The following is a 25,100-nucleotide window of genomic DNA, read 5'->3' as shown; positions in this document are numbered from 1 at the left end:
CGTGAGCCCCCGAGAGAGACTCGGTGGTTGCTAAGGCGGGAGGTCACAGAGCGCGGCTCAGGGATTGGGTAGCGTGGAGGGAGGTGGGTGGTGATTGGGCGGTGCCCAGCAGGCCCCCGGGTGAGGTGCGGGAACGTGAGCGAGAGTTCCGGCCGGAGGCCCGAGCTGAGGGCCGGCGCCTTCATCATGGCCTCGGCCCAGCTGGACTACACCATCGAGATCCCGGATCAGCCCTGCCGGAGCCAGGGTATGGAACGAGGGTTGGGTCCAGTCGTGGGGAGGAGACCTAAGGAGTCTGTGGGTCTCAAGCGCAGCTGTGGCCCCGCCCCTCTTGCGGCCCTGTCCTCTCGCGGCCCACCCCCTCACGGGGGGGGTCCCCCTCACCGCAGGTCCTAAACTTGGTCGGGTCCAGAGAGCCCCGCCCCCTAGTAAGCCCCTCCCCCAGAGTACTCTTGGTGTCCGAGCCCCTCCCCTTCGCGGCGTCTACCCGACCCCTAACCCCATAGGTTGGGGCCCTTCTTTCTGTCTCTTTAGTCGGAGTTCCCAGGCCCGTACCTTCGCTTCTCTCCTGGTAGCTGAAGGCCCTCCTGATTCCTTTGTTTGGGGTCGGGCTTCCCACTGCTAGCCTTTCTTCGGCAGTTGTGGTTAGGGGTCCCACCCATTATATTTCATCCACTATTTTCCTCCGGGTCCATGCAAAAGCCCAGGACACAGAACCTTCATCCCTCTCTCCTCTGCACTCTCCTTGGCAGTGGTTACAGAGCCGTCTCTGCCATGAAATAGAAGTCTGCTCAAATCCTGACTCCTCCCTTTAGTAGCTGGATGACCTTTGGCAGGCTTCCAGCTCTGAACTTCGGTTTCCTCATCTGCACAGCTGGGGTACCAATAGTAACCTCCCTTCTAGGATTGTTGGTTGCACAACTGAGATTATTTGTGTAAAGGACCCAGCATAATGCTTGGCACAGAGTGAGCTTAATGATTAGCTTTGTTTTCCTCTCTACAGTCATATCATTACAGAAAGATGTGTGGGAGGCTCCACAAAATTAGTAGCCTGTAGAACAGGTCTGGATCCCTGTCAGTGTGAGTCAGATTGGGGGCCCAGAGAATGGAAAGTTTGGCCCTTATTGGGAATCATGGTAGAGGAGCCTTGACATGCACCCCAGCCTGAGCTGCATGTCTTGCCTGCGTTACTCCACATCGTCTTCACACCTCCAGCTGCAGCTCGGCCTCTTCTATTGCTACCACAACCATCTTCCCAGTGCAAAGCTTTGATCTTATCACTGTTCTACATGAAATCCTTCAGTGGCTCCTTATTGCCCTCAGGATAAATCAAATCCAGATTCCTTAGCATGGTATTCAAAGTCCTCCATAATTTAGCAGACCCTGCTTACCTCTTTGATCACTGTGTCCTTCCACTGTTCAACTTGAGTTTTATGTTCTAGCAACCCAAAACTGCTTGTGATTCTCCACACACTTCTTGCTTCTCTGCCTGTGCTCCCTCCATTTCTTCTGTCTGGAATGCCCTTTCCCTCTGCTGCCCCACACTGCCCCCTCGCTTCCCTAGTTCATTATTTAAGGCTTCGCTCAGATATTACCTCTTTCAGGAGAGCCTTCCCAGACGCCTCCCATTGCATCTTGTGTTCCTTGGGTGGGGTCTAGGAGAGGAGTGCAACCCCTAGGCTCCCCCAGAACAGATGGCTCCAGACCAGCTTTATTTCCCTAGAGCCCTCTGTCGGCCGAGGGCTCTTAGGCTTATAGATGTAAAAATGGTTTTGAAAAGTTTTGGCATCAGTGGGAGATAAAGCCAGTTAATAATATTGCCCTTGGAGAACCTTCAGCTGCAAAGAGCTGGAGCTGCCTTCTGCATGGCCAGGAGGGCAGAAGTTCTCCTTCATCCCACGTGGGCAACCTGGCAGTCTTGGTTTGCATTTCAGTTCTACCTCCTGCTGTTCTATGGCTTTGGCAAGTTATTGAACCTCTCTGAGCCTCAGATTCCCTGTTGTGAGGGTTAACAAGGTAGTGACTGGATGTGTGTGCCTGGCATGGAGCAGGTGCTCCGTTGGTATATTTCCTCCCCTTGTGGCTCCCCTCCCTGCTTCAGGGGGCTGGGTCCTAGAATTGGAGGAAATCTCAGGGGGCTACTTTGTCCTACATCCTTCTCCTGGCATGAAAGCATGCTGTTGCCACCAGACCCTTCCCTGACAGGATGCTTCCTCCCAAATATCCTGGCCTGTTGGAGGCAACTGGGATTGTTAGAAAGCACTTCCCTTTCTTGAGCCACAATAGGCCTTCCTGTCATTTCTCTTTTCAGTTCAGCATTTGCTGTGTCCTGGCGATGGGTTAGTTGCTGGTGCCTCAGAAGTGACTCACACACAGACTCCTTCAAGGAGCTGTGGTTCTGGGGAAGGCTGAGGGCTTAGAAGCAGGGGGTTTCACAAAGATGTGGTAACTGCAGGGCTAGGAGGTCGTGGTGGGTGCAACACAGAGCAAGGTAGTCTCTCTTCCTCTCTTTTCAAGAGGACAGCTCATCTTTCTTCTCCAAGGGAAATACCTCCAGGGCCTTCAGTTGTTCCTCCTCTGGTGTGGTTCTTATAGCCTCCTCCTTCTGATTGCTCCTCCGCACTGGCTTTGGTTTCTCATTCCTTTCCCTCTCAAAGTGCATAGCCCAGAGCTGACCTCAAGGCGGTATGGCCCTCAGAAGCAAGTGACAGCACAGTGATCCCCTGAATCTGTTTTCTTCCTGTCTGCAGAGAGCTCCCCTCCAGGCTGACAGGGCTTCACAGACAATCTTTGGGGGTCCAGAGATTGTCTCTCTTTTGCAATTACTGTTTAATAGTGGAGAAGTGTGTAGGACAGTCATATTTGGTTTCTGGAATTGCTTTTCCCCCATAATTGAGCATTAGAGCCACAGAGCCCAGCACTGCTGTGAGTTGATAGAGAGGCAAGCAGCTTCTGCTGGCACATCAGTTAGCTGGAAGGCAGCTACAGATCTGGGGTCGTTCAGAGCCCAGGGTCCTTCTGCTGGGATTCCCACCAGCAAGTATCCTTGGCTGTCTGGGCCAAATGAGGGTCGTCTGCCTGGTCCTTTGCTGAAGCTGATCCCTTGACCTAGCGTTTCCCTCCATCCCACCCACTCCTCTTTGACCAGTGATCCCCTCACCCTCCTAAGTGAGAGTCAGGTATTCTCATCTCATTTCCTTGGGGAAGGTTCTGTTCTCAGGGCTCCCACAGCAGGGATCCCTGTCGTGTTGTTGGAGGGTTTTGCTCAGTGTTGCCAGAGCCTGGCAAGGATGAAGTGCCAAATGAGCTGAAAGGAGTCGTTTGGCAGCACTTGGATCCCGCCCAAGTTGCTCTGCCATCCCAGGCCAGGGCTGTGCTGCCCCTCCTCCCAGCCAGAGAATGGTCAGCCAAGTCCTGCCCTGGGGCCCCTCTGCGGCTCACTGGCAGGCCAGCAGGCCTTCTTAAAGGCACCCTGTTGCTTTCATGTTCAGTAAACATTTTTTAGAAATAATTGATTCACAGAATTAATGAGTCTGGGACAAGGGGCTCACTCTTAGAGTACAAAGAAAGCCTTCGGTGGGGGGGCTCACAGAGAAGGGAAGTGATAGGTTTATTGTAGGCCCAGGCTTAATTGTCAGTTTGCTCTTCTGATGAGCGCCTGCCGGGGTCAAAGAAATGTAGACCTTGTCTTTACCCTCAGGAAATTTTCCCTGGCACCGGGGAAACAGTCTGGGGTGGACCACAGTCCGGACCACCATGGTGGGCCCCAGGGGTCAGCTGCCTTTCTGGAGTAGAGTGGCCCAAGCTGGACCTGGAGCTGCGGGAGGGCTGACAGGTAGATGGGGAGCAGCAGGAAGTGCAGAACTAGGGGCACTGGGGGAACTGAGAGTGGCTCGAGAGAGCAGGGCCCTGGCGGCAGGCCGCCGGGTGCTTTCAGGAGCCGGAGAGAAAATCTCAAGAGCTGTCATACCAGAGAGGCCTCAAAGGCCCGGGTGAAGGGTTGGGACTAGACCCTCTTCTTGTCTGTGGGGACCCCGTAGGTGCTTTTCTTTTTTACAGTGGAGTTTTGTTTATTTTTTAATCACGGTATCTTTTCTTTCATGCATTAATAAAAACCCTTCCTAATTTGTCTGCTTTATACCAGGCACCTTGCTAGGCCCTGGATCTGAGCTCCAGACCTGAAGGACCCTTTGCTGGCCTCCTTTGCCTGAGGTCTCTGTGGTTTCTGTTGCACTTACATTGTTGACCATGCCTGGCTCACATGCCAGGCCTGCCAGGAACCCCTCTTATGATTTTATTACTTCTCACGACCACCTTGTGAAGTAGGGAGTACTCTTATCCCATCTGACAGATGAGGAACAGAAGCTCAGGGGAGGTGAAGTGTCTTGCCCCAAGTTATCCCAGATTCCAACTTGGGAGCCTCACTCTAAAGCCTGTGCATGCAGATTTCAGTCGCCATCCGGAAGTACTGCCTGAATACAGTTCCATTTCTAGGAAACAATTAAGGACATGCAGGAAGAAAGAGGTGTCCATTAAAGTATTTTTATAACAGCAAAAGATTGGAAACAACATCATGTCCAATAATGGGGGCTTGGTCACCACAAATTATGAAATATTCTATAGCTGCTCTGCAGCCACTAAAAAGAATGGTGTAGAGATATATAAACCGACAGGGAGAGATGTTCATAATATATTGCTAAATTGAAGAAAGCAGATTATAAAAGCAGTATGGTTCCAATTTTATGAGATATTCATTTTCTGCTTTTTCTACAGTGAGCATGCATTCCTCATGAAGTAATAATAACTTCAATTCATTGAACTCTTGCTTTGTGCCAGGGTAACATGCTAAGCCCTCAGTAGTCACTAGCTTATTCAGTCCTATGTATTATTATCCCCATTTCACAGATAAGGAAATTGAAGCTTAGAGAACTAGCTCAAGATCTGTTTCATAGTTATTGGTGGCAGAACCAGAGATTTGAACCCAGGTATGGTTTTATACAGTATGCACTCCTAGATACAATGCTACTCTCCTATGCTGTTACTCCAAAAAAAAAAAAAGTAAATTTAAAATGAAGTAATTTGGTTTAAATATAGGAACTGTGAGACTCTAGAAAGTATTTCTTGGGAGTAGAGGAAATTGAGGATCCTTTTATTCCTTGTATTTTAAGAAGAAAACATAGGTTCTTTGTATTTTCGTTCTGGCTTGCAGAAGAAAGGCACATATTGTTCCACAGATTCTTATCTTGTCAGCCCTTTCCTTTGTCTTCCCCATATGCCCCTGGGATATACACAATCCAATTTATGCTTTAGTTTTATGACTTGAACTGTTGTACAATATAGTATGTATCTGTAATTCTTGTATTATTGGTGTCAGTGTTGTTTGTTGAGAAAAGTCCAGAGGACAGAGAGCCCGTGGAATTAAATTGTTTTGTGGGGTACTCAGGAAGTGCCAGGGTTGAAAAGAATACTTCTGCCTCGCCAAGGGGCTTCTGGGTATCCGTGATCTCTTTGACTTCTCAAGTGCTGTTGACTCTGCAGGACACCTCCCCCAACCCTTTTAAAAAAAATAATATTTTAACTCTCATTGCAAAACTGATACATAGGGATTTTAGAAAGTGAGTAGAAAAAAAAATCATGAAAAAGAAATTGCCTCTGATCCCAGAAATAATTGCTATTAATATTTGATGTATTTTTTCTATACATAAGTATGTGTAGGTATGTGTGTATGTATGTATATAGGTATTCTGTTGTACATACTTCTTTGCAGTTTGCTTTTTCGCTTAATGTGTTACTGTTAATTCTTAAAATAATAACATTATTGAGATACAATTCACGTACCATAAAATTCACCCTTTTAAAATGTGCAATTCGTTGGTTTTTAGTATATTTACAAAATTGTGCAACTGTCGCCACTGTCTAATTTCAGAGCATTTTCATCACCTCCAAAAGAAGCCCTGAACCATTAGCAGTCTCTCCCCATTTCCCCCTCTCTCCAGCTCCTGGCAGCCACTAATCTACTTTCTACTGTGTGGATTTGCCTATTCTGGACATTTCATATAAATGGAATCATGTAATATATGGTCTTTGTGTTTGACTTCTTTAACTTAGCATATGTTTTCAAGGTTCATCCATGTTGTAGCAGTGCTTCATTCCTTTTTATGACCAAATAATATTCCATTAAATGGATATACCACATTTTATTCATCCATTTACAGGTGATAGGCATTTGGATTGTTTCTACTTTTTGGCTATCATGAATAATGCTGCAGTGAACATTTGTGTACAGGTTTTTGTGTGGACATATATTTTCAGTTCTCTTGGGTATATACCTAGGAGTGGAAGTGCTGGGTCATATGGAAACTCAATGTTTAATTTTTTTGAGGAACTGCCTTTTCCAAAAAAAGTAGACGCACCTTTTTTGCTTTCTCACCAGCAGTGTATGAGGGTTCTGAATGCTCCATATCCTCATCAACACTTGGTATTATCTGACTTTTTATTATAGCCATCCTAGTGGGTATAATGTGCTGTCTTGTGGTTTTGATTTTCATTTCCCTAATGACTGTGATGTTGAGCACCTTTTCATGTTCTTAATGGCCATTTGTACATCTTATTTGGAGAAATGTCTTCAAATCCTTTGCCCATTTTAAAGTTGGGTTATTTGTCTTTTTATTTTTGAATTGTGAGAGTTTTTTTATGTATCCTGGATACAAACCCCTTATCAGATATATGATTTGCAAAAATTATCTCCCATTCCGTGGGTTTCTTCATTTAAAAAAAATAAATTTATTTATTTATTTTGGCTGCATTGGGTCTTTGTTGCTGCACGTGGGCTTTCTCTAGTTGTGGTGAGCGGAGGCTACTCTTCATTGGGGTGCACGGGCTTCTCATTGCGGTGGCTTCTCTTGCGGAGCACGGGCTCTAGGTGCGTGGGCTTCAGTAGTTGTGGCACACGGGCTCTAGAGCGCAGGCTTAGTAATTGTGGCACGTGGGCTTAGTTGCTCCGTGGCACATGGGATCTTCCCGTACCAGGGCTCGAACCTGTGTCCCCTGCATTGGCAGGTGGAGTCTTAATCACTGCGCTACCAGGGAAGTCCGGTTTCTTCACTTTTTGATGGTGTCCTTTGATGTTTAGAAGTTTTCAATTCTGATGAAGTCTATTTTTTCTTTTATTCCTTGTACTTTTAGTCATGTCTAAGAAACCATTCCCTAATCCAAGGTCACAAAGATTTACTCTTACATTTTCTTCTAAGAGTTTTATAGTTTTAGCTCTTACATTTATGTCTATGATCTGCTTAATGTATTACAGACTATTTCCATATGATTAAACATTTTTCTTTCATAGAAGTAGAATTACTAAGTCAAAGAGTGCATGTTCTTTGAGGCTTTTAATACATGTTCCAAAATTGTTGTGATTCTCTTCTCCCTATCATTTCCTTCCCCCTTCCTACCTGTCCCCCACTGCTCTGGTTCAGGCATTTGCCAACTCTTGCCTTGCGTGTTACAGTAGTAACATGACCTGTTCTTAATGGGCCCTTTCAGTGCAGTGGATAAGCACAGTGGCATGGTGATGGTGGTGCTGTGACAATATAGAAGAGGGGCATCTAACCCAGTCTAGTGATGAAGGGGCTGGGGAGGGCATCAAGGGGGGCTTCTTGGATGTCAACAGTGAGCTGACTCAGCAGGTGGTGTGGGCATTAGCAAAGCATAACATGGAGCATCAGCCTCCAGGGCTGGGGAGTGAGGAGCATGTGCAGGGTCCTGGAGGTGGGGAGTAGTGTGGCACGGTGGTCCAGAGATGGATGCTGGCTGTGCCACTTCCTGGCTGTGTGTTTTGGGGGAAAAAGACTTACCCTCTCTGTGTTTTAGTTTTCCTATCTGTAAAACGGGGATAGCAATAGTAGCTAGCTCCTAGGGTGGTCAAGGGACCAAAGGAGGCAGCGTATGTTGAGGTTCTGACTGCGATGGCCAGTCCCTGAGGAGGAGCAGGTGGAAGAGGTTGGTGTTGGATCTGTTGATATACAGAGGCAGCCATGTGTATGGGTTTGGAGCTGAGTGGAAAGAGATTTGGTTAAGACTTGTATTTTTTACCCAGGGGGCCCCCTGGGGTAGTGGTGATGAGCTAGTCTCTGGATCAGACCACCTGGGTTTGGATTCCAGCTTCACTGCTTATTAGTTGTGTAACCTTGAACAATTATATATAATCTCTGTGGCTTAGTTCTTAATCAGTAAAATGAGAATAATAACAGTACCTTGTTCGTACGATTGTTGTGAGGATTAAATGAGTTGATATATAAAGTGCTTCGAATAGTGCCTGACACAATTCTCTTTTTGCTGTTATCGTTATTGTTTTTCTTGGTGATGGCAAAGAGGGGGAGGTAGGAGCTAAAGGAGATGTGGAATTCAGAGAGGTTTGTGATGGTTTAGGACCAAGGTGGATTTGATTGCCTGTTCAGGGCTGTGGTAAGTCCTGGTGTAAAAGTGGGAGACAGAGCCAGTGCCCGAGTCTTCAGTGCCTGAGGGGCAGTGGCCAGAGGCCAGGAGATGTCAGCAGTGGGAGGGGGAGAGGGGGATGACCAGTGGAAGGAGCATAAAAGGAGCAGGGGCTTTTACAGAGAATCATGATCCGGAGGTGGCAATAAATAACAATAGCCATAGCTCTTACTTTTGTAACTTGGAAAGGGCAATGGGTAACAAGAAGAATGCCAGCTCTTTCTCCTTGGATCTATCCTTCAGTTTGCAGCCATGTGTTCATTCATTCAGCATGTTTCTGCCGAGTGCCTAGACAGGCCAGCTACAGTGCTGGGCACCGGGAATGTGGCGCTGGATGCAACAAACCCAGGTCCTGCCTTCACAGAGCCTACTGGCTGAGGGGAGACGGACATTATACGAGTAATTGTGCAAGTCATTAATCAATACAGACTGGATCATGCCACTCCCCCAGTTCCAGAATCTTCATTCGCTCTCCACTGCTCCGGATAAAATCCTGACTCCTAAGCATGGCTTGGGGGCCTTTCAGGATCGGGCCCCAGTCCCACTCTTGGCAGCTCTCCTGACCACTTCTGCTCCCTATTCCAGGCTTCTAGCCTCCTAGGACTGCTTGCCATGCCCCAGAGCAACTGTAACATCTCCAACGTCCCCTGCCCCTGCTCATGCCCTTTCTCCACCTGGCATGCTCCTACGGTCCGTCAAGGCCAGCACAGCAAGCGTGTCTTCCTGTGGGAGGCCTTTCCCGGTCACGATCACTCTCTCAGCCATGTTCCCGGAGCATCTTGGACTTTTCTGGTTTATAGTGCTCCATGTCTAGAATCAGAGTGGGCAGTGTGGCTCCAGTGGGAGGAGGTCATGACAAAGGCTCTGAGTTAGGAATAGGCATGGAGAGGGGGCCCTGGGAAGAGACTGTTTCGGGGGCGTGGGAGATGCCTGTGGGTAGGAGGAGCACCTCGTGGTTCAAGGGGGCGGCCTCAAATGCCTGGCTGGAGTAGAAGGACAAATTCCCTCCTTTTAGGAATGTTATGGAAAGCTTGGGCTCTGGGAAGAGGCAGTGTGTCCAGGGTGTCCGTATTCTGAGTTTCTCTGTGGAGATGTGTGTCTGGTGAAGAGTCATTTCTGCCTGAGCTGGTGAAGCTAAGGGTGCCGGCAAAACCTGCAGTGGAGCAAAGTGGAGTTATAGAGCCCAGCTGTGGGGCGAGGGGCAGCTCAGGGGCCCGGCAGAAGTGTCTGAACCTTCCCGGACTGGGAATGCCCCACCACTGCTGGTAAGGGCGGCCACCAGGGGATGTGACCGCCCCTGGCTGCCTTCTCTCTCTTTGAGATAAACCCCCAAACCCTTTGCTGATGTCTTGGTGGTGGTACCTGGAGGGGAGCCCCATAGGCTGGGGGAGGGGAGCCCATGCTCAGACAGCTGCACAGAGGTTAGGGAGCCTCCCTGGAGCAAGTCTCAGAAATCCAGCTGCTGGACCTCAGAGGGTCAAAGGCAGATCCAAACTGTAGCTGTTGATTACCACGCATGAGGCTGTTGCAGCCTGAGCTTTACGGGTAGTCATTGCCAGCAAGGTTGGGCCAGGGCCCCAATGAGGCCCAGATAGAGCCTCTCCACCAGAAAGGCCAGTGCAGGCGAAGAGCTGCCCTGGCCAAGGACAGGAGGCCACCAAGCCAAGAAAGGTGGTGAGAATATTTAGAGTGGCCTGGTTAGAGCTGTGGGACCATCTCTCTTATCAGAGGCTGAGGCAGTGTCGGGGAGCCTGGGATGGCTGGAAGGGGTCAGCAAGGGACTGAGGTGCTGGGAGCTCCTGGTCCAGGCTGAGTTGCAGCTCAGTCTGGCATCCCCATGGATGCAGGCAGTTAATCTCCAAAGGCCGGAGTTGCCACTGCTGGAGAGCAGGAACACTGAACTTTTCAATCACATTAATTTCCACAGGAAATTGTTGTCTTCCTTTTGTCCAAAGGTTAGTGATTTATATTTACCATCCTCTTAACTAGCCTTGAAATTTACTGTTGCCAGGTCACCACCAGCATTCATAAATCTTAGGGTGGCAGCTGAGCATAGCCAAGTGGCTTGATCCTTGGAAGGGTACACCCTGGTCCTTTCAGAAGGGCAGATAACTAGCAACAGACAGTCTGTGCACAGAAGTCGCCCCAAGGAGGGTGGGTACTCACTTGGCAGGGGAAATGAGATGAGGTCTGACTGACAAGGTTGCAGGGAGGCCTTCAGAAGCAGCCATGGAAGAGGCAGGTGGCTTGTGCCTTTGGCACATCACTGAAGGAGATGAGCTTCTAGTTGTGGACGGGGTTGGTGGCACAGGAGGTCTCAAGTGACTTAGCTAGGATGGGGAGCGGGGACCAGATTCCCAGCTCTACACTTCCTGTGTGACCTTAGGCAAGTAACTTAACCATTCTGTGCCTCAGTTTCCTCATCTGTAATAATATTACTCGTATTGTTGTTGTGAGGGTTAAACCTCAGTAAATACCGGCTGTGATTCTTCTCTGTCAGGACAGGGTGGGTGGTTTGGTAGTAGCCGCCAGAGTCTGTCTGCTTCACTTCCCTGCTTATACTGTCCTATCCATTTCTCCTTTTTTTTTTTTTAATAATTATTTTATTTATTTATTTTTGGCTGCACTAGGTCTTCGTTGCTGTGCGCGGGCTTTCTCTAGTTGTGGTGAATGGGGGCTACTCTGTTGCAGTGCGCGGGCTTCTCGTTGCAGTGGCTTCTCTTGTTGCAGAGCACGGGCTCTATGTATGCGGGCTTCAGTAGTTGTGGCGCACGGGCTTAGTTGCTTCGTGGCATGTGGGGTCTTCCCGGATCAGGGCACGAACCCGTGTCCCCTGCATTGGCAGGCAGATTCTTAACCACTGCGCCACCAGGGAAGTCCCCCATTTCTCCTTTTAAAGACCTCTTCTTCCGTCTGCTCATGGAATTAGATCAGCAACTGGCAAACTTTTTCTGTAAAGGGCGGTATCTTAGGCTTTGTGAACTGCGTGGTCTCTGTTGCAGCTACTCAACTCTGCTGTTTAGCTTGAAAGCAGCCGTAGACATTATGTAAATGAATGAGCTGGGCTGTGTTTCAATAAAACTTTATTTGTGGACACTGAAATTTAAATTTCATATGATTTTCACATCACAAAATCTTCTTTTGATTTTTAAACAAAAACATTTTAAAATGTAAAAAACATTTTTAGTTTTAGTTCAAAGGTCATATGAAAACAGATCATGGGTCGAATTTGGCCCATGGCTTGTAGTTTGTAGATCCCTGGATTAGAAGGTGAAATTGCATGGTGGAAGTATTTATTCACTTTTCTCACCTGGGCTATGTCTTTGAGTCACTAAAGAAAGGGGCCCTCAGGTGGGTTTTTCCAGTTACCCTGCAGTGCCTCCTGAGGAGCCTAAAAGCCAGTTGAAGTGAAGGACAGAGGAAGAAGACTCCTGGGAACCTGAGGCACAGGGACCTGCAGGATGCCTGGGCCTGGCACCTGGAGCTCCCCTGCCAGCAGCCCGAGTAGCGTTGGCTCTGGATTGGCCAGTCACCCCCACCCCGAACCCTAGCTCCAGGGATGACAGTCTCACCCTGCTTGTGTTTCAGAGAACAGCCCCAATCAAGGCGGGAAGGAGGCGGGGACTCGACAGCCTTTGGTGATTCTCTTGGGCTGGGGTGGCTGCACGGACAAGAACCTGGCCAAATACAGCGCCATCTACCACAAAAGGGTGAGTACTGCAGGTGTACGAATGCCTAGTGGGGCCGCTCTGCGGGGCTCTCCCAGCTTTGGCTGCCCTCATCTCTGGGCTGCAGTGGAGGCTGACCACCAGTCAGCCCAGGAAGGCCTGGGAATGGCACCAAGAATAGCCTGTGAGGAAGACGCTGGGCCCATGGGGACTTGGGCAGGATTATCCACCCTTTGCAGCCAGCTCTGTGGCCTGGTCTGTCCCCTTCAGCCCCCTGACCTGCTCCCCCTTCCTTCCTCCCCAAGCCCCACAGTGGACAGCCCATCCCAGATGTGCTCCCAGCTGCGGAGTCAGCCCAGACCTCAAGTCTCTGTTGGCTAGTGCTGCCTCTCTGGGCAGCAGGAACCTGGGCCGGGTGTGCTGGGCATAGTCTGGACTCCTGGGGCTTTCTCCTTTTCTGACCAGGTGAGTTTCTGTCTTAGGGCTGACCATGGCCCCTCACGTTTCCAGAGTAGAAGGGCTTCTTGGAAGACAGATTCAGGACTGCGGTTTCCTTGCTTCATCTCAGGATGCACCAAGAGTTGTATGTAGAGGCTGTGGTTATTGGAGAGAGCCTTGGGAGGGCCTGGTTATATCTGGGAAGCCCCTTTCACAGCTTTGGCCGCTGGCCTGACCCTGCCCTCCTCATCCCAGACCTCCCAAAGCAGGGAGGCATCAGTACAGACCCCCAGCCACCAGCTGGAAGCCCTGCACTGAGGAGGAATGGCAGTCACCTGGGAGAAGGGCCAGCTGGGGCCCCCTCCTGTCAGCCTCCCTCCACTGACCCACGTCTGTGCTGTGCCCCAGGTGTGTGGTGGCCCTGGAATGGGAGAGGAGTTGGAGGAAAGATGTAGTTCTGAGCTTGAGGCCTCCCCTCAACCAACAAGCCTGGTGCTCTGGCATTGCCTTATTCCTTAAGTAGTTTCAGCTGCTTCTGAATCCTACTTACTGAGTGAGGCTAGTTTGGCTTCTCCATTAGACTAAGATCCTTGAGGGCAGGCAGAGGACTGGCAATAGGTGAGTGTGGCCAGAACAGAGGACAAAAGAAAGGGCAAGTGTGAAGAGATGAGGCTGGGAGGGTCCTCAGGGGACTAAACAGGGGTGTGATGTTAGACTTGTGCTTCTGAGAGTCCCTCACTGCTGAGTGGGGAAAGGATTGTGGGGGCCAGGACCAGAGGCTGGGAAGTGAGTTTGTTGAGGTGGCCAGGACCTTGGGGCTGGTGGTGCTGGTGGAGGGAAGTTGGTGGATCAAGGAGCTTGTTAGGAGGTAGAGTGGTCATTGGATGAGAGATTGTGTGTGGGCACAGGGATAGGGAGGGGTCTGGGTAATGCCAGGTTTCTGGCTGCAGCAGATCCTGGGTTGTTTGAAACAAGGAGCACTAGAAGAGAAGCCGTGGGCTCTGGGGTGGTTGAGATTTCCCCCAGGGAGTGTGTAGAGGGCAAGGAGAAGAGGCCCAGGACAGAACCCAAGCTTAAAGGAGCAGAAGACGAAGAGGGTACCACGTGGAAAGGAGGAGCGGCTACAGATGGACAAGAAAACTCAGGGAAATGTGATGGAATCCACAGGAAGAGAGTCTTAGGGAAATGGACCACTGTCGAGGGAGAGAGGAAAGATGTTCTTGGGGCAGACGGCATGGGAGGAAGTGATGGAGTGGAGGGAGGAAGTGATCCCAGGGAAGGCAGAGGGGTTGAGGTGGCAGCGCCCGTTGGCAGGGGATTGTCTGGGAAAGGAGTGGGTGCCTTTACCCCCTGGTCAGGAGGATAAGATGGGGGTAGAGAAAAAAGTTTTCCAACCCCAAACTCCTGATACTTTATTATTTAAAAGAATATAAAAACATCATAGTCTGTCCCCTAGAGATCACGTCTATTTAGCCTTAGTATATATCCTTTCAGCTTTTTTTCTGTTTGTGCATCTTTTCTTTACCTAAATAAGATCTCTTGAATACACTATTTTATATCCTGCTTTTTTCGGACCATGATCTCCACCGTCCCCATGTTAATACATTTTAATCTCATCGAGTTTCCAGTCCATATTCAGATTCTCTGATAGTCGCCAAAGTGTCCTTTACAGCTGATTTTCCCGAACCAGGGTCCAATCCAGGATCGCCCATTGCATCTAGTTATTTCGTTCCTTAAGTCTCTTATAAGTCTAGAACAGTCTATTTTTTCCTGTTTCTGTCTTATTGAAGAGTCAGGGCTATCAGAGAGTGTTTCTAAGAGCTCGTAATCCCAAATGCTGCTGGAAGGAAAGTACGGTGGGGACCGAAAGGTGTCATGGGATTTCGCCCTTCGGGAGAACTTGGGCGACCATGATAAGAGCAGTGCAGCTGTCAGAGTGGAGTCAGTGGGAGGGGACCAGGTGGAGAGGGTGTCAAAGTTTGGGAAGGTGAAGAGAGGGTGGGACAGAGTTAGAGGGGAACATGGTGGGAAGGCAGAGGCTTTAATTATTTTTTAATGAGATCGGTTTGAGGAGGAATCTGGAACGAGGAAGAAACTGAAAGTACAGGAGAGTGAGGTGAGGGTAGATGGATCAGGCTGGGACCGAGCGTGTGTGGAGATGGAGAGATGGTTGGCTTCAGGGGAGAGAGAAGAGCCTGGGATCGGACAGCCAGTGAGAGCCCGGTCCTTGGTGCAGGGGGGTTCTAGGAGCATCTGACTCGGGAGGTGGCAGCAGAGATGGAAACCTCAGATTGAGGCCTAGGGAAGCTTGGTGTATGTGCCCTTCCTTCACAGGGGGTGTTGGGCATTCACAAGGCAAGCTCTGTGCATACACTCACGGGTGACGTGGAGGTGGAGGGCACATGCGCCCTCAGAGACGGTGAGTTCCCAGGACTTGCTGCTGAGTTTATGCCGGTATCAACGGGTAGTGCTGCATGGGAATGCTTCTGGGGAGAAGCGTGTGTGGGCGTGTGTGCACGCATATGTGTGGGCTCCTGAAGGTAGTACCTACAGTGGTGTGTGCGTTGGTGGCTGTGCTTTTTTGTGCACTTCACAGGTGGTGCAGTGGGTGCCATGGGTGTCTGCATCTGTGGGGTGTGAGGCGGACAAGGCTGTGTTTAGTCCCAAGGGTCGTGTGTGTGTGGTGGTGGTGTGGAGTATGTTTGCGTTCGTGGGTGATGCTGTGTGTAAGTTGAGGGTGGGTGGAAAGCACCCTCTGGGGAGTTAGAGCAGAGCTCTTTGTGAAATTTTCCAGATCTGCGGGGCCAGGTAGCATCTGTGACCCCCGCTGCAGAGTCTTGGGAGGGGTGCTTAGGTACGCTAGGGTCTTGGTGAGAGCAGAGCCAGGAGGAGTTGGGGCACATGTGATCACAGTCAGCGGGAGGGGACAAGGTCAGGAGGCTGATGGCAGGGTTACCTCAGCTGACCATCTCTCTCTGGCTCTGGGTCATTCGAGTACTGCGCGCATGTAATTTTCTCCTCGTTATTACTCCTACCGCCACTAATGACTGCTGTTCTTAGCTGAGGACTTTGTGCCAAGTGCTGTTTTGGGCACTCGAGGTATGTTTTTTCGTTTCATTTTCACCACAATCCCATGAGATGGATGTTATCCCAACTTAGAGTTGGGAATGCAGACTCAGAAAGATGAAGTAATTGCTGTTCATCCATACTGTTAATAAGTGCTGGTCCCAGGAATTGAGCCCAGAACTGTCTGACCCCAGAGCCTGCCTAACTCAGATTCCCCCGACAAGGGGCCCTTTGTCTCTGGCGCATGTTAATGAGAGAGGATTAGGACTCAGGGTGGCTTTGGCTGCCTGTTCTAACTGGCCTAGAAGGGGATCTGTGTGGAGACCTTGAGGTGTACTTGACCCAGGCATTGAGGGGTACAGCGGCCTAGAGAGAGTTTAGCTAAGATTTTAGAATTTGAGGAACAACGGAGTTTACTGTATTTGGAATTTCAGGGAGAGTGAGGAGTGATCCCAGGCCTTAGAGCCAGACATTTGGGAGTATGGCCTCTGTTCTCAGGGCCCTGCAGGAAGGTGGCAGTGGCCAGAGACTGATGCCATGTGGGCCTGGCTCACGGGTGGCCTCTGGTGGTCAAGGCTGGGCCTGCAGGCTGTCTCGGGTGTTGGGTCTTGTGGGGATACCTGTTTGTCCCTGGGAAGTAGGGACAGGCAAGAGCAGAGTCGCTGTAGCAGTGTGTAGCCAAGCAGTGAGGCCTTGAATGTGCCAGAGTTGAGCAGATGAGGGTGCAGGGTCAGGGGTGGGAGGGAGACAGGGAGCGGACCAGAGTGAGGAGGCTTCCTTCTGGTCAGCCCAGATGTTTCCAAAGTGAGCTCTGGGCTCCAGGCCTCGCGTACCATCCCCGGCTGAGGGGGCTTGGCCAGCATGAAGCGCTTATTCCACAAATGGGCTTGGAGTGGACCTTCCTGCGTCTGGGAGAGGTGAGCTGTTGCCCAGGCTGCAGCAGGGCCTGGAGCACGGCCAGCTTATGGGCCTGTGGAAATTGGAGCTGCTGGACCCCTCTGACCTTAGCTGCTCCCCACCTCCCCACTCCATCCCCGAGGATGGACAGGGCCTCTCTCCTCTCCTCAGGGCTGCATCGTGATCCGATACACAGCCCCCTGGCACATGGTCTTCTTCTCCGAGTCCCTGGGCATCCCTTCACTTCGTGTCTTGGCCCAGAAGCTGCTTGAGCTGCTCTTTGATCACGAGGTTGAGAAGGAGCCCCTGCTCTTCCATGTCTTCAGCAATGCCGGCGTCATGCTGTACCGATACGTGCTGGAGCTCCTGCAGACCCACCAGCGCTTCTGCCACCTGCATGTGGTGGGCACCATCTTTGACAGCGGTCCTGGCGACAGCAACCTGCTGGGGGCTCTGAGGGCGCTGGCAGCCATCCTGGAGCCCCGGCCTGCCGTGCTGCGCCTGCTGCTCCTGATGGCCTTTGCCCTGGTGGCAGTCCTGTTCCACGTCCTGCTGGCACCACTCACCTCCCTCTTCCACACCCACTTCTATGACAGGCTGCTCGACGCAGCCTCTCGCTGGCCCGAGCTCTACCTCTACTCCAGGGCCGACGAGGTGGTCCTGGCCAGGGACGTGGAGCGCATGGTGGAGGCACGCCTGGCGCACCGGGTCCTGGTGCACTCTGTGGACTTTGGGTCATCTGCACACGTCAGTCATCTCCGCGACTACCCTACTTACTACACGAGCCTCTGTGTCAACTTCATGCGCAGCTGCGTCCAGTGCTGAGGTCCTTGCCCTACCCACCTCACCTCTGCTCCAGAAATAAATGCCTGACATCTCCCCATTACCTACATCCATGGGTGGGGTCCTCTTCTGGTTCAACTCCCTGCAGCCCTCTGGGACTTTATGGTCCTCCAGGTAGAGAATTTCCATGGGCCTCTGTCCTGGGGACTGTGATGGTTTGCTTATCCCAGGATTCTAGGGGCAGGAGTGCCTGCGCAGGTCTCTGTGGAAGCCTAGCAGTGGTTGTGTTTGGATAAGTGCAGCAGTCAGGCTGCTGACTCCTGTGGCATTTAGGCTGTGAAGGGTTAATAAAGCTGTGGGTGGGGGGTAGGGGTGAGGATGAGCCCCAGCATTGATCTCCGATTCCTTGAATAGAAGGTGAGCTTTGCAGGGAGGTGCCAGAGGGTAGGGGCAGGCTGGGGCAGGAGCTGTGATCTGTGCTCCCAAGTCCCGGAAGGGCAGAGCCCCACAGCATGGAGTGCCGTCCCTGTGGATCCCATTTAGCAGTTTACTCAGGCTTCTCATTGCCAGGGAGTCTGATGTGGAAGCCAGATGGGGAGCTGAGGATACACAGCTGGGGGGCCTGTCCAGGTGTACCACACTTTGCCAGGAAGCCGCTAGATCCAGGAAAGTTGCAAGATGTGTGGGCAGATGGAGTGGGGTGCAGGAAGACAGCAGCGCCAGATGGGAACTGGGACAGGCTGAGTCAGGAGCCCTAAAGACCAGAACCAGAACCACTGGCCTGAAAAAAACTCCTTCATCTCCTTGAGGGAGACCCACTTGGATCCTCTGTAGGCAGAAGTGGTGGCTTCAGCCTTAGAGTCCTCCATCATCTATTATTCTACAAGTCACTGCTGCACAATGCTGGCACATAGCTGGCATTCAATAAATCTTTGATTTAATGAGCTTACTGTGGTGATCGAGGGACTTGGGGGGCAGGGATGGGCTTTGAAAGTTTGACCTGCAGCGAAGGAGATGGCTGGAAAAGCTCTGGGTGGGAGCTGACCCCTGATAGTCTCAGGGCTGATGGACCCTCTGTCTCCAGAGCCAAGCTCTCCCTACATCGCCTCAGCCCTCTGGGACTCCCCCACTACTGTGGCAGCCAGTTCGGATGCCTGCATGGCTGCATTCCTAGCCATGGCCAACAGGTGGCAGTGCTGCACACGACAGTGCTCAAGGATCCCACAGCAGGGCGGGTTTCATGCCCTCACTCTGGGTTAACGTCTCCTGTTAGCATATGGTCCCCAGGGTGGAAGTAACCAGCCATCAAGGACCCACTGACGTGAGTCCAGGGCAGGGAGAGGGGAGAGTAGAGAGCCGAAAGGAGCCATCCCAGTGGGGATTGGGCATTGCCCACTTCTCTTCCAAACCCTTAGCCGTCACTGGGGCTGCTCCGCCTCAACGGGCCACATACATTCCCTAGAATCTTGGGCCCCAGGATCCTTGCTTTCAGAATATTTGGTGTCATCAAGCTGGGCCTGGGCCTGTGAAGGGCCTTCGCTGGACTCCAACCAGGGTGATTTGTCATCTGGGTGCAGAGAGGGACAGGAGCTGCCAACTGGACCTGATTCTATAATATTCACTGTGGGCATCCCAGAGGAGACAGGTGTGTCAGATTTGGGAAGATGGAGGGTGGGCCTGCTGTGTGAAGGAGAGGAGTCTGGAGTCATAAAGATACTCTGAGGTCTTGAATTTTAGCAGAATCTTGTTTTGTCAAAACAGCTTTCTGTGGGGGACAAGGACTCATCTGCAGCTTTGAGCCCCTGCCCAAGTACCCAGAATGCTGCTCACTCACTGGCACTGGGCAGCCATGGGGATAACCGTTTGACAAAGCTCCGCCTCCAGTGCTGGCTGCCCAGCCTCAGTTCCCCGACTTGAAGGCCCACTTTGGTTAAAGGGGGTTCCTACTGTTTGTTTGATCTGGGCAGTTAACTATACCAGGCTGTTGGCCACTAGGATGGAGAACAGAAGCAGCCACAGGGGACTGAGATGGTGGTTCCATTTTTGGTCCCTGGCTCACTTCAAGGGACTAGAAAGGGACAGAGGTTTGGGGCTTACATTTTCACCCAAGCTTATAGCTGTTCCAGCCCTAGACTGGGGGATAGAGCCTGCAAGCCCTCTGTAGCCCCAAGCTCTGACCTCTTCTGTGATTAATGAGCTGACGATTCTGCATCGATAAGGAATTAACCTGGAGCCCCTACCCATCAATAGTCAGGAGTCCAGGTCCCGGCCTCACCCCCACCCGACAGTGCTCCAGGGCCCCTGAGCAGACCAACCCCACACTGCTTTACAAACCCGTAGCCAAGTCCTTTCCTGCACTGCAGCCAGGAATTAACCTCTTAACTGCCTCTGTTCATACCACCCCATCATCCACCCCTTCCTATACACATGCACAGAGGCAGCAGTGGTTTATACTGGTTTAATCCATGTCAAATGTAGTTTACAAAGGGAAAGGACAAGTACCTTTGTATAGAATATACAGACACAGCATCACACCATGGGGCCCACAAGAAGGGCAGGGGAGACAACACTTTTCCCTGGGAACAGCAGTCTAATCCCAGGAAAGGTTCTCTGCAGAAGGCTGGGTAGCCAGGAGCACCCTCATCCAGCCCCAGTCTCAGCCCCTGCTTTAGCTCGGTTCCCATTTCCTGTGCCTCCCCCCTCCCCCAACTCCTTATGAGGAGCCCCAGGAGCTAAGACTAAGGAGAGGATCATGTCCCCCGGGGCACGTGCCCCACGTCTGGGAGAAGAAATATACACCACTGAACACCGAGCACATGGGAGAGGGAAGAGAACCACGGGAGAGGGAGAGGGGGAGGGAGAGGCAAGCACCCCAAGAGGTGGATGGGCCGAGCCCCCAGCCAGCCCTGAACGAGGCACTGCTTCCAGGTGTTCTTAACAAAAGAAGAAAATCATACAACCAAAGGGCAGGGGACGGGGTAGAGGGTGAGGAGTTGTCCCATTTATACACAACATTGTAAACATACACGGTCTATATTACATGTGCTTCAGTCTGGTGTTTGCATGTCTGTCTGTCTGTCAGTCGCGGGGGCGGTGCTGGATCTCAGGAGCCTTGCCTGGCTACTCCCCCTACCCCCACCTCCCTGCCCCACCCTGGGAACGGAACCTGGAACAGGTATGGTCCCCAATCTTGGTGGGAGCCAGCAGGCAGGGCCTGGGCCTCAGCCTCCACTCTGGCTCGAGTCCTGTGTGTGTGCATGTGTGTGTGTGTTCGTGTGTGCATGTATGTACACGGGGAACCTGTGTATAAGTATGTACAAGGGGGGGGTCACGTCACAGGCGGGGCAGGTGGGGCGCTTGAGGCAAGGCCTGCCTGGGGTGGCTAGCTCACAAGTAGATTCTCCGCAGGTCTCCGGGCGCTGTGATGGTGTTGCACTGAGGGCAGAGCTTCTTGGCACCCTGCAGGGAGAACAGGGAGGGCTCTGGTTATACCCTGTGCCGCACATTTGCTCGTGTGAGCCCCTGGGCCTGCAGCTGCATCTCCCCGAACCAGCTGTGTGCTGGGACCTCGGATCGGTCCTGCCTGCCTGCGCTGGGGAGGCATGGGCAGCCTCTGTGAGCAGGCAGGCACGTTCCTGCGTTGGGGAGACGCCAGGATCAAACCGGCTGGCCAGGCCCGCAGCGGGAGCCCCAGTAATGAGAACAAGGCTGGGTCCAGCTGTGGCTGCCGCGGCCCTAACGAGATTACACGCGGCCTTTGATCAGGACACAGAGCCCACGTCCGGGCCTTTTATTGCTGTCTCCGGGCGACATTTTAATGGCTGCTCCCGAGCGAAGAACAGGGGCAGGAGCAGAAGGAGCTTAGTAATGGGAGGGGGAGGGGCTGAGGCCCTGGTCCTGCTTACCCACACCCAGCCTCCTCCTGACCCGGGATCTCACTGCTGTGCGTCATACGTGGGCCTGCTGGGGTGGGGGGATGGGGGAAGGGAGCAGGCAAGAGAACCCACGGGTGGGGAGAATTTAATAAACCTGGGGTGGGAGAGGAGAGAGGGTAGTGAGCTTGGGGGTGAACATCCTGGCTTCGGGCTATGGTCTACGCTTCTGTTCCTCTGCTCCTCGCTCCTCCTCCCCCGAAGCAGGCTCAAGCACGAACATGGACATCTGGGCAGTACCCCAAATGGCCACCCACTCCCGACCCCCATGCCACTTCACCAGGGTCCGCAGCCAGCACTCCTCACAGTGCACATGCCAACACTGGATGGACGTTAGGGGCATCGAGTATGAGTCCTAGGGAGAAAATGGGCAGAGAAGGGAGGGGTCACTCTGAGGCTGTCCCACCCTCTGAAGGGCCCAGATCACAGGGCAGAGACCCTCTCCAACCCCCAGGGAGCACTGAAGCCTGAGCAAGGGCGCCCGAGGTTCCCTTCCTCTCACCATGCAGATGAGGCATTTGTAACGGTCCCCACGGGATAGCTGCCGCTCAAGTTCCCTGACCCGAGCCTTCAGGGCCTCAAACGTGGTCACAGCTGAATCTTCGGTGATTCTGCAAAGAGAATGGCATACCTGGGCAGGCAGCAGGCTGGCATCCCTAACCTGAACCTCCAGCCTACAACTCCCCTGAATTCCAGAGTCGCATATATAGCTGTCTGCTAGACGCCCCACCCATATCCTTGATCCGCAAACTCCATATTCCAGAAATGCACTCCTCACCCTCTCCTTGCTCCTCTACCTCCGTCCTGGTGAATTTCTAAACCAGACACCCGGGAACCATTCTCAAACCACTTCTTCCCAGTCACTCCTCACATCCAAAATCTGTCATCTAGCTCCTAATATCTCTGGCATCTCCACTTCTTTCCATAGCTACCACCCCTAGTCCAGGTGCTCATGACTTCCTCTGTGGACTGTGCCACCAACCTGAGTGGCCTCTCAGACCCTGTCCCCTCATTCCACTCTGTTCTCCTACAGCACCTAGAATTCTGCAAACCTGACCACTTCTACTTCTAACATTTTAGTGTCTACCTCAGAATAAAGCTCCACCAAACTCTCCACAAGCTTACAAGGGCCTCCTTGGGCCGGTCCCTGCCAGCCGCATCCCTCAAGTGCCCTGCCACGTACTTTATGCTCCATCCATGCCAAACTCCTGAGTTTCCCCACACACCCCACCATTTTTCACTCTACTGGCCTCTCACCACTTTCTGCTTCTGGATCACCCCAACCTCCTCACTAGTCCCATCTCATCATTCAGGCCTAGTTCCCACCTCTTCCCAGAAGCCTTTTCCAAGCCCCCAGCCAGTACCCCAATGGTGGCTGCCCCTTCTGTGCTCTTCCAGCCCCTGTACTGGACTTCACCGCAGCAGTATAACCACAAATGTCTGTCACTGCTAGACTCACTTCCCTGAGGGCAAGCTGCTCACTACACCACTACACTCTGAACATTAGCCCCATACTAGGCACGTGAGTATGAATAAACATCTGCTGAAGAAATAGCTGGTCTAACCCCCAGGGACAGTGAAAAATGCGGGGACTGATGAGGCCCCTGGGCTACAGTCCTAGCCTACCTCAAGGGCTCCTGGTTGCTTCTTCCTAGGCATGTCAGATGTCCTGTTGGTCCTCACCCGTAGTCCAAGCCCTGCACAAGGTCCCTACAACTTCCTGAAGACTCTCTGAGCTGCAATACTGAACAGGGAATAGCTAGGACTATTCTGAAGAGTGATCCCTCCCACCTCTCCTAAAACAAGTCAACAGAACCTGGAGAGGCTCAGAGGATGAAGAATGCTTCGAAAAGAAAGATGGCACTGGAGACAGGCTTTAGGGAATAATAATGACAATAATACAAATAAAAGAACTAAAATTTATTAAGCACTTACTAAATGCCAGAGATTGTAGTGAGGGATTAAAAGTAATTATCTTATTTACACCTCACAAAAACCCCATGAAGAGATCCTAATACTCCTATTTTATATATGAAGAAACTAAAGCACAGAAAAAGTAGCCTGTCCAAGGTTCACAGAGTGGGGAAGATGAGATTCAAACCCTGGCAGACTGATTCTGTGATCAACCAGTAACTGTTTAAGTAACCACTACCCTACACTGGCTACACCCAGGAGGAGACAGGCCTCCAGGCTGAGGGAACAGTGGGAACAAGGCCTAGAGGCCCTAGAGCCCCATCTGGCTGGAAGGCTCACTTCTGAGTAAGCAGAAGGTGCTACACTGGGAAAGGTGACTGTGTCCAAGAAGACCCCAGATGCCGCAATCAGAGAGTAAAGTTTATCTTACCGGTAATTTACAGGAAGTTGTTGAGAATGTTGGAAGAGGGCTGTAAAGGGTAAAAGCTGAGGTTTAAAGGGTGTATTCAATCAGCTGAGGTAGAATCACAAGGGTGGTGTGTGGGCAAGGACCATCACCTAGGGTGGCCTGTCTTGCCAGCTTAGGGGAGAGAGTTGGCCCAGAAAGCCTGAAAGCTTACAGGTAGTCTGTCCCTGCTAGGTGTAAGTGGTAATGGGGGGGCATGGGCAGGATGATGGGAAACATTTCATGGGCAGCAATGAACTTTGATCTCTCACCTTTCTCTTTTAGGGCACTAGCAGCGACACAGAATGTGACTTCCTGATGGCTGTGTCCCTATGTCAGGGATGCTCTAGATCCATCACTCCATGGGTGCATGATTCTTTCTGCCTTGCCTCTCTCCAGGGAAGCTGAGAAAGGCTCTGACTACAACTCCTCCTGGCATTGGCGGATTTCCTGGGAGCATCCACTCCTAACTTTCCAGCTCTGGAAAGCTTTTACCACCCCCTCCTTCCTCACAAGCACTTGCACAGCTGGCTCCTCCCCCAGGCACTTTGCCTAATGCTCTATGTGCCATCCCCACCTGGACTGTTGGTAAGTTCCTGACAAGGAGACAAGGATGGGTAGCTGTGTTCCCTTCCTCTCCAAGGACCAGGCTGATCCTAAGAGGTTATTTCAAAGATTGGGAAACCAAGGCCTGGAGCTGGGGGCAGCCTACCCGAGTAGAAAACTAACTGTCAAACTCCAAACCAGAGAATGAGTTAGAGCTGGGAAGACAAAAAGGATGGGGCCAGGAGAGAATGAAGCCACTTCCCACTTCCATCTCCAAAGGCTCCAAGGCCAAATCCAATTCCAGAGCCCACCCCATCTTGGATTTGCTTGGCACATAACTGGCCTCTATTCTTTGCTCTGGTGAACTACGCAATCCTCCAGGCCCCTGACCCAGGTAGGTTGTGAGCTATTCCTGAGCCCCTCTAGGGTATGGGGTGGAGAATTTCTTGGAAGAAGCCATGTCTTCCTGCCTTTCTCCTCCCCTAGGTGGTGAAAAAGATCTAGGATGGGAACCCATAATGTGTACGGGGAAGAGAGACATTATGGGGACTGAAGGGCCCTAATCTTGGCAAATCCAGACCCAATGGAGATCTCTACACATGACTGAGCCAGTCCCCAGCTCATTACAGACAGCCCTGCCCACTGGTGCCTGTGCTCACACAGGTGGGACAGCCCCCAGCTCCCCCAGCCCTCAGCGGGTAGGACCTTCATGGATGGCCACTGGTTCTGGCCCCCACCTCCCCCTGGGCGCCATCCCTGATTAATGATCTTGTCTTTCTGATTTATGAGCAGCCCCTCTAGATGAGGGTGGGTGCCCCTTACGGCCCCGCCCGCCCCGCTCAGCTGGAGTAGGAGAGAATTATTAAATAAACATCCATACGTCATTTCTCCCCCCCACCTCAAGCTGGTTGCGCCGAACCC

General features: G+C 51.7%; 2 protein-coding genes across 4 annotated transcripts in view; one reads left to right on the top strand and one right to left on the bottom strand.

Moving 5' to 3' along the window:
- Positions 1-170: 170 nt before the first annotated feature.
- On the top strand, positions 171-17,685 carry TMEM53 (transmembrane protein 53). The gene is made up of 3 exons (XM_007468274.1): positions 171-247; positions 12,079-12,200; positions 16,731-17,685. Exons 1-3 carry the CDS (start codon positions 187-189, stop codon positions 17,382-17,384), a joined length of 837 nt encoding a protein of 278 aa, XP_007468336.1. The 5' UTR covers positions 171-186; the 3' UTR covers positions 17,385-17,685.
- A 2,103-nt stretch (positions 17,686-19,788) lies between these two features.
- Positions 19,789-25,100, bottom strand: part of RNF220 (ring finger protein 220) — a 229,704-nt gene continuing 224,392 nt past the window's right edge. For 2 of the 3 annotated variants that reach the window (XM_007468272.1, XM_007468271.1), the window contains exons 13-15: positions 21,777-21,885; positions 21,555-21,629; positions 19,789-20,801 (exon numbers count right to left, since the gene is read on the bottom strand). In XM_007468272.1, the coding sequence (XP_007468334.1) occupies positions 20,730-20,801; positions 21,555-21,629; positions 21,777-21,885 (256 nt within the window). In that variant the 3' untranslated portion in view covers positions 19,789-20,729. The remainder of the gene's footprint in view (positions 20,802-21,554; positions 21,630-21,776; positions 21,886-25,100) is intronic. The other variant, XM_007468273.1, reaches the window with a different exon arrangement.

This window comes from Lipotes vexillifer, unplaced genomic scaffold (assembly GCF_000442215.2).
Source record: "Lipotes vexillifer unplaced genomic scaffold, Lipotes_vexillifer_v1.1 scaffold661, whole genome shotgun sequence".
Taxonomy (NCBI): domain Eukaryota; kingdom Metazoa; phylum Chordata; class Mammalia; order Artiodactyla; family Lipotidae; genus Lipotes; species Lipotes vexillifer.
Note: the sequence above shows the minus strand (reverse complement) of the source record. Positions and strands in the feature narration are given on the sequence as shown.